Source organism: Podarcis filfolensis (assembly GCF_964270895.1).
Source record: "Podarcis filfolensis genome assembly, chromosome: 15".
Lineage (NCBI taxonomy): Eukaryota > Metazoa > Chordata > Lepidosauria > Squamata > Lacertidae > Podarcis > Podarcis filfolensis.
This window is the reverse complement of record NC_139618.1, coordinates 2974495-2987217: the sequence shown is the minus strand read 5'-3', so window position 1 is coordinate 2987217 and position 12723 is coordinate 2974495. Positions and strand designations below refer to the sequence as shown.

At 44.9% G+C, this 12723-nt stretch overlaps 1 protein-coding gene and 1 long non-coding RNA gene across 4 annotated transcripts; one reads left to right on the top strand and one right to left on the bottom strand.

Moving 5' to 3' along the window:
* Positions 1-1211: 1211 nt before the first annotated feature.
* On the bottom strand, positions 1212-4278 carry UBC (ubiquitin C). 2 transcript variants are annotated; one of them, XM_083587847.1, is made up of 2 exons: positions 3942-4278; positions 1212-2742 (listed from the first exon to the last, which is right to left on the bottom strand). In XM_083587847.1, the coding sequence occupies exon 2, from the start codon at positions 2733-2735 to the stop codon at positions 1362-1364; it is 1374 nt and encodes a 457-aa protein (XP_083443973.1). In that variant the 5' UTR covers positions 2736-2742; positions 3942-4278; the 3' UTR covers positions 1212-1361. The 2 variants fall into 2 exon arrangements, with proteins under 2 accessions (XP_083443973.1, XP_083443974.1); XM_083587848.1 differs by lacking the exon at positions 3942-4278 and adding an exon at positions 3698-3763.
* A 71-nt stretch (positions 4279-4349) lies between these two features.
* On the top strand, positions 4350-6213 carry LOC310750206. Of its 2 annotated transcripts, none has more exons than XR_014541962.1 (2): positions 4350-4489; positions 5794-6213. It is a non-coding gene; the product is annotated as an uncharacterized lncRNA (long non-coding RNA). The 2 variants fall into 2 exon arrangements; XR_014541963.1 differs by lacking the exon at positions 4350-4489 and adding an exon at positions 4600-5229.
* Positions 6214-12723: the final 6510 nt, after the last annotated feature.

Sequence of the window (12723 nt, the reverse complement as noted above, 5' to 3'; positions counted from 1 at the left end):
TACTGAGCATTGCTTTTATCAAGTGCATTGTGCTACAGGTACACCTCCCACTGAGCAAGCATTAGCCTCTTTGGCTACTGAAGGAAATGTCCTGTGTCACCTAGAGCAGCAAGGGAGAACCTAATTAGGCCAAGCCATGTGCACACACCCCATGATGACACGCGAGACATCAGAGGTGGGACAAGGAGTTTGCAGACACCACTCTGCCTGTGTGGTGTAATAGAAAAGGCAAGCAAGTCATCTGACATAATTGTGAATCCTCCTGGGCCTCCATCTGACACTGCAGAGAACCATTGAAGTAGACAGCCTTTATTTATAGAGCTGTGGGTATGTATTAACTTACATTTGGCATAAGGCAGAGCTTGTGGTGTCCTAGTCCTAGCGATGTAGACTATTTTCACACACAAAGTTTGTCAGAGTGCCCTCCATTGTGACAACTGCATACTCGACCCAAAATGGATTGTTGAACCCTGAAATACCGTGTCAAGATGATGCTCTAGAAAAGTGTTATGAATGGTTGGGTCTTTAACCACAGCAGGCATTACCTACCAGAGCAGCCAAATTTGTTTAGGATGGGAACTGCTGTATGGGGTGTGTTATTACTGGAGCTATTTTTAAAGGACCTTATCAATTGCATGTGCAAGCCCTTAATGCTAAATGGTACATTATACCATTTTAGATCAAAGCCTCCGCAGTTACTTATCACTCTGTTCTTTCTGCATCTTTAAATAAAGATGAAAACAAGCAACGTCCAAGCATAAACAGAACATTTGAGTGGCACCAAAGTAAAGAAAAGCTGTGCCCCTAGTTTTGTCCTTGCCAGCATTGTAGAAAGCTCAAGCCACTAAGGTGACTAAAATATAATTGCCAGAAGTCATGGCAGTTGTAGGAGCTACAGTTTAATCAGTTTGAGCACTCTAGACTCCCAAGTTTCATATTCTGTATTCTAAGCTTACACCTGTTTTAACATGGCAAAAAGTCTGGTGCTGTGACTTCCATCATTGCAGTTATACCTCATGACATGTTTGGTATCAGTTTATTTAGGATTAAGTTGCAGAATCCATGTCAACTTGCACTTAATTTTGGTATCTCTTGCTATATGAAACCTTTGATTTCTTTCCCAGAACCTTGCAGTTACACCTACAGTGTAAAAAAACTGGGAGAAAAGTATTCTTGAACACCATACTTAATCATTCATGAGAACTACAAAGTAATGTGCAACAAAAACTTTTATTTAGCATTTACACCAACAGTCCAGCAGTTACTTAAACTTTTATTTACCTTACAATATTAAGACATTAAACAGCTACAGTGCAAACAAATGCTATTGGCAACTTGCAAATAAAGAGTTCCGTTAACACCTAAAAGCCACCTCTCAGACGCAGCACAAGGTGGAGGGTGGATTCTTTCTGGATGTTGTAGTCAGAGAGGGTACGGCCATCTTCCAGCTGCTTTCCAGCAAAGATCAGCCTCTGCTGGTCAGGGGGAATGCCTTCTTTGTCCTGGATCTTAGCTTTCACGTTCTCAATGGTGTCACTGGGCTCCACTTCCAGAGTGATGGTCTTCCCGGTGAGTGTCTTGACAAAGATCTGCATACCTCCTCTCAGACGCAGCACAAGGTGGAGGGTAGATTCTTTCTGGATGTTGTAGTCAGACAGGGTGCGGCCATCTTCCAGCTGCTTTCCAGCAAAGATCAGCCTCTGCTGGTCAGGGGGAATGCCTTCTTTGTCCTGGATCTTAGCTTTCACGTTCTCAATGGTGTCACTGGGCTCCACCTCCAGGGTGATGGTCTTGCCAGTCAGAGTCTTGACAAAGATCTGCATACCGCCCCTCAGACGCAGCACAAGGTGGAGGGTAGATTCTTTCTGGATGTTGTAGTCAGAGAGGGTGCGGCCATCTTCCAGCTGCTTTCCGGCGAAGATCAGCCTCTGCTGGTCAGGGGGAATGCCTTCTTTGTCCTGGATTTTAGCTTTCACGTTCTCAATGGTGTCGCTGGGCTCCACCTCCAGGGTGATGGTCTTCCCGGTGAGTGTCTTGACAAAGATCTGCATACCGCCCCTCAGACGCAGCACAAGATGGAGGGTGGATTCTTTCTGGATGTTGTAGTCAGAGAGGGTGCGGCCATCTTCCAGCTGCTTCCCGGCGAAGATCAGCCTCTGCTGGTCAGGGGGAATGCCTTCTTTGTCCTGGATTTTAGCCTTCACGTTCTCAATGGTGTCGCTGGGCTCCACCTCCAGGGTGATGGTCTTCCCGGTGAGTGTCTTGACAAAGATCTGCATACCGCCCCTCAGACGCAGCACAAGATGGAGGGTGGATTCTTTCTGGATGTTGTAGTCAGACAGCGTGCGGCCATCTTCCAGCTGCTTTCCAGCAAAGATCAGCCTCTGCTGGTCAGGGGGAATGCCTTCTTTGTCCTGGATCTTAGCTTTCACGTTCTCAATGGTGTCGCTGGGCTCCACCTCCAGGGTGATGGTCTTGCCAGTCAGAGTCTTGACAAAGATCTGCATACCTCCTCTCAGACGCAGCACAAGATGGAGGGTGGATTCTTTCTGGATGTTGTAGTCAGAGAGGGTGCGGCCATCTTCCAGCTGCTTTCCGGCGAAGATCAGCCTCTGCTGGTCAGGGGGAATGCCTTCTTTGTCCTGGATTTTAGCTTTCACATTCTCAATGGTGTCGCTGGGCTCCACCTCCAGGGTGATGGTCTTGCCAGTCAGAGTCTTGACAAAGATCTGCATTTTTTATCTGCAATAATAAGACATTATGAATATCTCATTATACTTCAGCACCTTCCCATTTCAGCAATGCAGAAGTTATCCAATAACCAGAAACACTAAAAGCCTGTGAGGTTTTTAACACCCATCAGAACCAATATGAGTATACTGTCAAGTAAGTTTCCAACATTTTTCATATTGTATCAGCAATTAACAGAGATACAATGGAATTGTCTCCCATGCATCTACAAGCAGAAAAAGGAGGCGAAAATGGCAAGCCTGGTCAAGCTAAGCACTATTTGATATCCTCAAATACTACGCACCAAGGTCAGAAGCGGGGGGGGGGGGGGCCCTTACTACAAAACCACCAAGGAGCTGAGCTGGATGACCTTTTGAAGCCCCCTTTTAACCAATTCAGTGATCTCACACTTATTTCCCCCCCACTATGCTTTTGCTCATAAACATACATACTACGCATGCGCTTTCCCAAGCCACCCCCCCTTTTTTGCTTTAATACTTTACATCCCATTTCCCCTTATTAGAACTGACTCAAAGGCAGCTTATTGCTACAAATACCAGTATAACGCCAGCTCATCACATGCCAAATCTTTTGTAATTATGACGCACTTTCCCGGAACGATTTGAACTGCACTTTTTTGGGGGGGGGAGGTGGGCGGGAGAACTACCCAGGACTCCTAAAATTAGCCCCGTAGGTTTCTGGCAACCGACTCTCCTCATCCCCGTTTTTAAAAAAATATAGCACCGAGTTTGCTTCTTTGTGCTTCATACACGGGTGCATTTTTACTATACAGTATTAAGTATGTGCGTCAGCTCCCGCTTATACGGTTCCCCACCCATTTAAAACGCGCGTTTCCCGACCGCCACGACACGGCTTTTGCCCGCTTCTTTGTGAGGACCTCCATTACAGCACAATAAAAATGAATTTATTGGGGGGGAAGGGCTGGTCTCGGTTTATTCCTTTTTACCTCGCCGGCGCAGAAAGCGCCGCGCTCGCCCCTCAGGCGCGCCTCCCGCCACGAAGCCACCCCATCTCCCCTCTGGCCGGGGCTGCGCAGGAAGACCCTCGCCGAGCCCCCTCCGCCCCGCCCCCCCCCACGTCGCCGGGCAGCGCCTCGCCACAATGGAGGCCGGTGACGCCACACCCCGGAGGCGCCGCCACGTCGCTCGAAAGGCGGCCTCCTTTCCCAACCACCCTCTCCGCCGTCTTACCAATGTGCTACGACCGCTTCAACTAGGAAAAAACGAATCCCGACCGTCGCTTCAGTTGACAAAACTCTCTCCAGCCTCTCCTTTCGTCAATGACAGCGCCGAATATGTCCGCTTCGCTTCCGCCCTCTGGTATTTATAGACCTCTGTGAGTTATCACTCCTCCTCCTGGGCGGAGTACTAGTCTCCTTCCGCTAAACAAAATAGTCCGGCGACAAAACGATAATGAGAGCCGCTTCTCCCTTCCCGGTGTGTCCCCCGCTCCTTGAAAGGAAGGAAAAAGGAAAACGGAGAAAGTCGTTGTGGTCTCCTTGTTACGACACGCGATAAAACGAGTTGTGTGAGCTGCGGAGGGATATACAAAGGCAGGTGAAGAGACTCTGCGCAATTTCGACGGGCCGTTGGAGAGAGGCGGGATTAAATCGGAGGCTCGGTGGCGATTGGTGCGAAGGGAGGAACCATGCGATCGCTGATTGGCTCTCGGGTAGGAAAGCTCTGGAAGGATCTGGAGAAAGGAAGGGAGGTGTTTTTCCTCCGTGTGTTTCTAATGAGTAAGTCTTCGCTGATTGGTGCAGGGTGAGGTCACCCTCGTTGCTAAGGCCCCTCCGCTTCAGCGAAGCAGATTTCGAGAAGTGGGGTGGGAGGAAAGTGAATGCGGGCTGTTGTGCGCATGCGGAGGAGGAAGGGCGGGGGGGGACGGCGAACGGAGGCTGGTGGGGGATGGGCATCTTCGTGGGTGGGGGAGGGGTCTCCTGAGGGAAAATTAATATTAAAACTGAAAAATCAAGATAATAAAATCAAAATACATACAAAATATATAAAATACATATAAAACAATAGAGAAGAGATAATGTTTTCATTCTCTCACAAATGGGGCCCCTCCTCTTTGAGGGAAAATTTGGCTCCCCCTCAGAAACCTTCACCATTTAAAAAAATTGGTTATGTAATTAACTGAGGCGTTTCTTTCCTTTTCTTCAGTCCCAGAAGGAGAGGTGCCAATTATAACCTCGCTATGTTTTAAAATCTATTTGTTTCTTGTCATACAATTTTTTAAAAATTTCATTTTTTTCCATTATGAGGTAGTCTCAAAGCAGAATATTTGAGGGGGGGAGGGGAAATAAATTAAGAGCTCTGCAAGCATTATCATCGGTGAACAAAACTGGAAGGAACGGGGAAGCAGGGTCAAAAAAGGAAAATAAAAAAGCCCAGGGGAAAAAAAAGAATTACCAGTAACCAGCAAGCCAGGTCTGTTGAACAAAAACACTTAAATAGTATCACCAAAATATGCCCCGTAAGTCAGGCTTTGTAAAATGGAGTCACTCGTGCTCAGCAGAACTTCTCCCCTCATACATTTTAAAAGTGGGGGTACATATTTCCATACTGAGTTATCCACCAAAGTCTTAATAGAAAATGTTAAAAAGATAACCCATATTAATGTATTAAGTTATTTATCGTGTTGACCCATCTAGCCACATATGAGGTGCTTGTTCCTTTGAGACAATTCTGTTTGTCTCCTTGCTGCAAACTGTTCCATGTTTTTGTCAATGGAGTTGCTGGCATCGAAACAATAGTTGTGCAAAGCGGTCTTTATTATTATTATTATTATTATTAATTTATATCCTGCCCATCTGGCTGGGTTTCCCAGTCTTTACATAGGGAGCATCCAGCCGTTGGTCTACAAGTAGACCCACTGAAATCAATGGAGGGAATTTAGCCATGTCTGTCAATTTCAGTGGGTCTACTCTAAATATTGCTTACTTGGGTTCAACGCACCCCCAAGTTATTATGTAGCGATGAAAACAGGGCTCAGGATTTGAAACTCAAGCTGGTGTTTTCTGTTTTTGGCTTTCGACAGGAAACAATGTTCCAGTCCCTGAAGCCATTTCCTCTTCGGAGCTCGCCTGAAATTAATACTTTGTTCTGCCAGATGGGAATCTCGTTGAGTACCTTGAAACAGGGTCACACAACCAGTTTCTCTCTTCTTCCCCTGCCTAGGATTAGCAGGCAAGAGGCACCCTGAATTTTGCAACTTAATAGCATATGCATGTTATTTCCTGTAGCACTTCCTGTAAAAAAATAAAAAGAAGAAAACAGAGTGGATACATATTTTAAGAGGATTGGATACAAAATAAGTTTGAAATGGCTGGCTTGTTGTGTTCATTATTTATTTGCTTTTAAAGCCTTTACCAAAACCCAACTTTCCTTGTACAAACCTACTGTATAGCAGCTGACCTCAGATTAATAAAATGCAATAAAGAAACAAATAAAAAGAAAAGCAGTAGTAAAAACGTTGTGAATACAGTGAGGGGGGAAAGTATTTGATCCCCTGCTAAATTTGCCCGTTTGCCCTCTGACAAAGAAATGACCAGTCCATAATTTTAATGGTAGGTTTATTGTAGCTGTGAGAGACAGAATAACAACAGGAAAAACCCCCAGAAACCCAGAAGACAAAAATCAGAGATTGATGCGCATTAGAATGAGTGAAATAAGTATTTGATCCCCTATCAACCAGCCAGATGTCAGACTACCTGTATCTTCACTGTATGTAATGAGCTGAGATAAAAAGCACCTGCTGTAAGGGAGAGGTCTTACCTGTAATTCCAGCTTGCTACCTGTACAAACGACACCTGTCGACAGAAGCAATCAATCCAGAAAAACAGAATGAATTTGCTGCAACCCCTTCACAATTTCTGGGTTGCCCATAGTTTAAAAAAACAACAACCCACAATTTGCTTAAAATGTCTTGGTGAGTTTAAAAAACGAGTTTTAAAAACTTCACTTGCCCCCTCAAAAAGGGAATAAATAAAAATATATTCTTCAGCTTTTTATATGGATGAACTCATTGAATCAGACAGATCTATGCTACTTGCATTGCTTCTTCATCAAAGCATACTTCTATGTAACACTGAGAATCTCACAGATGTCAAGGATCTAATACATATTCCATTTTCTTTGATGACCAAAGCAATGCGCAAATGGGGATAAATAAGCTTTTCTTAATGCCTTAGAATTCTGTTTCCCACCCATCTAAAACAATTGCTGAACATCCAAGCAGAGGAAGAGTTCTGTGTTGCTTAGAAGCTTTCAGAATGCATTATGAAACTGGTGGGGTGATGGCACTAATAAACACTATACTTTATTTATGTCCCCAGTTCCACAAATCTGTCCCTGGACAAATTTGTCCCCAGAAATGTCCCCAGATTTGCAACGCATCATATGGGGACTTCCGGAGAGGAAAAATGGTGGGCATCACAACAGCAAGCAGCTCCAGAGCCAACTGCACTACAAGGCTGCCTCTGGGCTGCTGGCTGCCACTGCTGCCGCCACTACTGAAGGGGAACTGGGGACACTCGGTGGTACATATCTCTTGCCCCCTTCCCCCTTTGTTTTGACTAATCGGGGGAGGCTCGGGAGTTGTGGGTTGGCGGCCTTTGCCCAGTTTTTTTAAAAACTCTGCACATTTATGTTTCACAGGGTGCAAAATATTATTATTATTATTAAAATTTTGTTTATACCCCACCCTCCCCAGCCAGGGCTGGGCTCAAGGCAGCTAACGACAAATATGATTTACAGTAAAAGGTAATAGGAAAAACAAACAAACAAACAAATGGTTAATTAAAATATGGCTTAAGAAGGGCTCTGCACCTTGCCTGGCAGATAAACCGCACACCTTGTTCCCGCTCCTGGGCAATGGCCACCCGCCTGTGACTCCCGAGCCTCCCCCGATCTATCAAAGCAAAGGGGAAAGGGGGCAGGAGATCAGGGAAGGCTCGGGAGTCACGGGCGGGCAGCGCACTGTTGCCTAGTTTTTTAAAAACTCTGTGCATTTATGTTTCACAGGGTGCGAAATAAGGGCTTTGCACCTTTATACAATATGCATGTGTGCTTGGGCCCAGGGTCTTTTGCCTCACCATCCCCACTACTGAATTCCTGTTGCTACTCTGCTTCCAAAAAAAAAAGTGTCCCCAGATTCATTGAAAAAAATCTGGTACCCATATGTTAATCTTGGGTCAGTTTGTGTTCCACAACATGTTTACGGGCATAGCTTGTGCCATATCATGGGGTAACTCCAGAATGTAGACCATTGACCCTGGAAAGCCTTTGAAACATGTTTCCTTTTAAATGCTATCCTGAGAATTCTGGGTGACTCAGTGCTTAACGAGTACCAGCTGATGGCAACATATCTATTGTTGCTTGGCTGGCAAAAACCACAAATAAATCCAGATCTTATGACCTCCTTGATCCTTTCAGTGCATTTGGATTTCCCAGAAAAACTGAGGACAGGCAAGAACTAGGTCACCAGGCAACATTATGAAAGCATCTATTATTTGGAAAGAGGGCTGTGTGTGTTTGCATAGATTTGTACACAAGTCACAAGGTGATGATCAGGGTGCATGCAGAGTGTGCCACTGCTGATTTAGGAGAGTTTACACACACACACACACACACACACACACACACACACACACACAGTGCCTGCACAGTGGGAAACCAAGGGTATGTTGTGCTGTTGTTTTTCTGAGAAAAGGAATTAAAAGAATTCTCAGGAAACAACCCAATTTCATTGTTTGCTGTTCAGACAAAGAAAGCTAGATTGAGGGTGGCAGGGGGAAGAGTGTTTCAGGGATGCTTCTCGGCATAATCTGCCTGGTTTGTGTCTCTTGACTTCAAACAGGACAGATAACGTTTGAACTGGCATCACATTCCTCATCCACGATAACCCAACTTGTATGGATCACAGAAATGCTCGTGTTCCCTTCAGAACAAATGACAACATCCTTGCTTTAGATTATGTTGTTCTCTTCCTGATGACAGTTTTGCTCTCCTTGCAAAAAAATAAATAAATCTGTTACTTTTAAATGGTTTGTATCCAGTGTTAGTTAGCCATAGTCAGAGTAGACCCATTGAAATTAATTGACCTATGTCTGTGGGTCTCCTCTGGGTATGCCTAATGTTGGATACAGCCCAACATTTTAGTCGGTATTCACCCAGGTTTGTATAATCTCTGCAAGGATGGGTTAATTTCTAGAAGTGACTGGTAAATATTAACATTTTGCTACCATCACCATTTTTTCTCCAGGCCCTTGGGCATAACTCACAGGGCTGTGCATTTGTTTTCTAAGCAGCTGAAAGCTGAGTTCAGATGACCTAACAGCTTGGAAATGCTGCCTGTGAGACGAACTCTTTAACATGCTCAGACAAGCCCATCTGGGACAGGTCTGGATCACTGGCCCAAATGTCTGCTTCGTCAAATCAGAATTCCAGTGGTGAGCTATTTCCAGTAGAACACACATAGAGAGATTTCAGAGGGACTGAACAGAGCAGCTGACATCTGAAAATGAAATGATTTGTTGTTAAAGTGATTTGACTCCAAACAGAAATTTGATTTGAACACTACAGTTTGCTTCCATGAGATAAAAATGAGACTGGTGGCTTTGGACCAACATATTGGGGGGCGGGGGGGGGGGAATACGACAACGATCTTGTTACACAGTGGTCACCACAGGGCCTGCTGAAGAGTTCTGTGAAACCAAGAAGCTTAGATAGGTGAGCCTTAGCCACCATCGATCCAACTGTTATAGGAATTCTAAGGTCTCTCTCTCTCTCTCTCTCTCTCTCTCTCTCTCTATATATATATATATATATGGTGCATAAATGTACAAGTATATAAACCACGTGTCTGAAATAGTACAGGAGAGCAATCCTGAAGCCATTCTGACTCTCCAATGACCTCAAATATTCCTCTGCAGTGAGGAAGGAAATGGGAAAGTCTCCCCATTGTCTCTTTGCTCACAAATCCTGTTTTCAGGGCATATTTGTGTATGAATAGGGTGAGTCGGTGACCTGGATTCAGGAACTAAGTATTTAGCATCTCAAAAGGAATGGCCAGGCTGCCCAGGTGGAGTAATCAGTGACCATTGTCAGGTATCCTGACAGACAGGATTTCTGTTGGAAACTGCCCCCTGTGATGTATTTCTGTTGGAGACTGCCTTCTTCTGTGATGTATGTGTGATGTTTTGGAGTTACGGGGGCGTCTGGTTGACCACCTTGAAAACAAGATGCTGGAATAACTAGGCCCACTTTGGACTGATCCAGCAGCCAGGCACTTCTCTGCTTCTGCTTTTCTTTAATTATATTGTTGCAGGAAAACTCCCCCCCCCCAAATCATTCAGTTTGTACAAACACCACACACACACACACACACACACACCATACGCGACGTTTCTGTTATAAATTCATAGTAAATCAACCATACATTGGATTTACACCAGTCCACTTTTATTTTACTCCATGAAGGAAGGACTATCAAAGGGGGATGGTTTGATACAGGACAGCCATAATCCCTTAACCATACCAGCACATACACAGGAGCCCTACCCAGTTGGCATGACAACCTTGATGGTTCCAGACAGAAGACCATCAAGGACACAAAGGACTTGCTTATGGGAGTGGATTCAACATGGACTGGAACAAAGGGCAATGATCAGATCTTCCCTCTAGGGGCAGCAAACTGCCAGCTCCCCTTTTTCTCCTGGAAGTGACTCATGGGGAGGGGGAAAGGAGGAACCAGCCAGGTGACAGGACACTCAGGTTACCTCCACAACTCCTCCCTCAACCCCTCCTTTTTGTGATGTGTCAATGACACAATGACGCCAGCAAGTGCGTCTTCTTCATCAGTCATGATGTAGTTGTGATGTAGTTTTAGGGGTGTAGTTTGGGGGATTAGTAACTAATAAAAGTTGGGGTCTTCTTTTGTTCTGGGCTTCCATTTTGTTTCACCTGGTGGCAGGTGGGAGTCCTGTCGCGGCAGTCTTCAATAAAGACCAAGCCTACTGGCTGCTGTTTTGCTCTGGTATTCCTGGCTGGTGCCCTTGTTTTTTTGTCCAAGAGAGTCCTCGGATTTTTCCGTTAACAATATGTTACATTTATATACCACGTTTTCCTCCAAGGAGCTCAAGGCATTGTACATGGTTCTCCCTGTCCCCGGTTTACTCTCATGCCAACAAGGTAAATTAGGCTGTGAAAGACAATGGCTGGCCCAAGGTCACCCAGTGAGAGCTTAATGGCTGAGCAGGGATTCGAACCCTCGTCTCCAAGTTCATAGTCTAAGCACCGACAATTTTTTACTTGAGTAGTCATAATGAATCTAAGCAGGAAGTTGAACAGACCAGAGACCGTGACTCCTCCCATGCTGCCTTCCTTCCTTCAGCAACCAGACTCTAATCAGATCAGGGCCCAGTATCCTCCAGTGGGAACGGCTCCCTGTCGAAATGCAACGGAGAGTTACACAAGATTGCAGAGGGATCTTTTGCACAACCCCCCACAAGCGAGAGAGGCCTTTCGTGCTGCCTGGATGCCTGTTTGGTATCCTTGCCCAGCCTGAATCACAAAACGGGCTGCTCTCCCAGAAACCTTGCTCTGCTGAGTCACCGCCACGCAAGCATGCCTGATTAAGATAGCGCCAGGCGGTGGGCAGGGGAGAACAGTACTTTTGTACCGAAGCACAGCTTATCCTTGGAAGTGAACTTTGAACAACACGAGATAACTGGAGAATGTTCCACAGCTTCTAGACTGTTCTTTCTTTTTGCCCTTTAATCCCCCCTCTCTTCCCCCTTCTTCTACTAATCAGAATATTATTCTATAGCCTCTGCCAACCTGGTGCCCCCCCCAGATGCCCCAGTCCCATCAGCCGCAACCTGGAGATCCGTAGCAACTGGAAGCAGCTGGAATAAGAGGCCAAACAGAAGACACATTGTTAGGGTTAACTGCATGAATTAGCTAGGCATAAAGCCCGTCAGCCCTATAAACTATATTTATGTGCTCTCTGCTCAAAAATATAATGGAGCCTGAACTCTGCTGCATTTAAATGTCCTTCCATCAGCCATTCTGGAGGGTAGCCCAACCCCAACGCCCCCACTGTCAACTTTAAAGTCCCAGTGAATTTGAAGGTAGAACTGATAAGAGATGTTCATACGTATTGCTCCTTTTAATGTGATATATACAATAGGGGAGGAAAGGATTTTTAAAATGTCATTTTATAATGTATAACAGAGAGACCAGCTATAAAAACACATGGAAACTCAAAGATAAAAACCGAAACTATAAAATAGGCTCAGAAAATGAGTACAGTTATACGTGAGTTAACAAAATTCAAAAGAAAAAAGTGAGCACAAATGCTGTCTTCGCATAAAGAATATTGGCAATATCTGAGGTATGCACCAGGAGTCAGTGGGAAGCTATGTCTTGGCTGGCCTGAATGGCAATGAATCATGCTTCACATGGTTGAAAAACACGAGGTTGTCCACCAATATCATCAACCTTTGGGCTTTCCAGAGGAAGATTAACACTGTGGAGAGCAAAGTGCTGAGCTATTTATTAATCCAGGGCTCATTCTCTGATATTCTTTCTCTGGGACACCAAAGTTCAGTGTTTCTGCTCTGAGGTCTTCCTGTGTGAAACTGATGGGGGGGAAACAGGAATGTTTTAACATGAGGCAAACCCTGTTGAGTTAAATGGGAAGCAATTAAACCCATTTCTCTGGTTTTAAACTGAATTTAACATCGTCTTTTTAAATTGCCATAATCTGCCTTGGGAACTTATGGCGAAGAGCATAATAATAATAATAATAATAATAATAATAATAATAATAATAGAGTCCTCATGTCTACGAGTCACATGTATTGACAGCTGTGTATTCCCCTTAAGTAAATCCCGTAACGGATAAATACCCTACAGTCTGCCTTTTGGTGTCCAGTAAAGGCAGCAAGAAAGGTCACAAGAAATA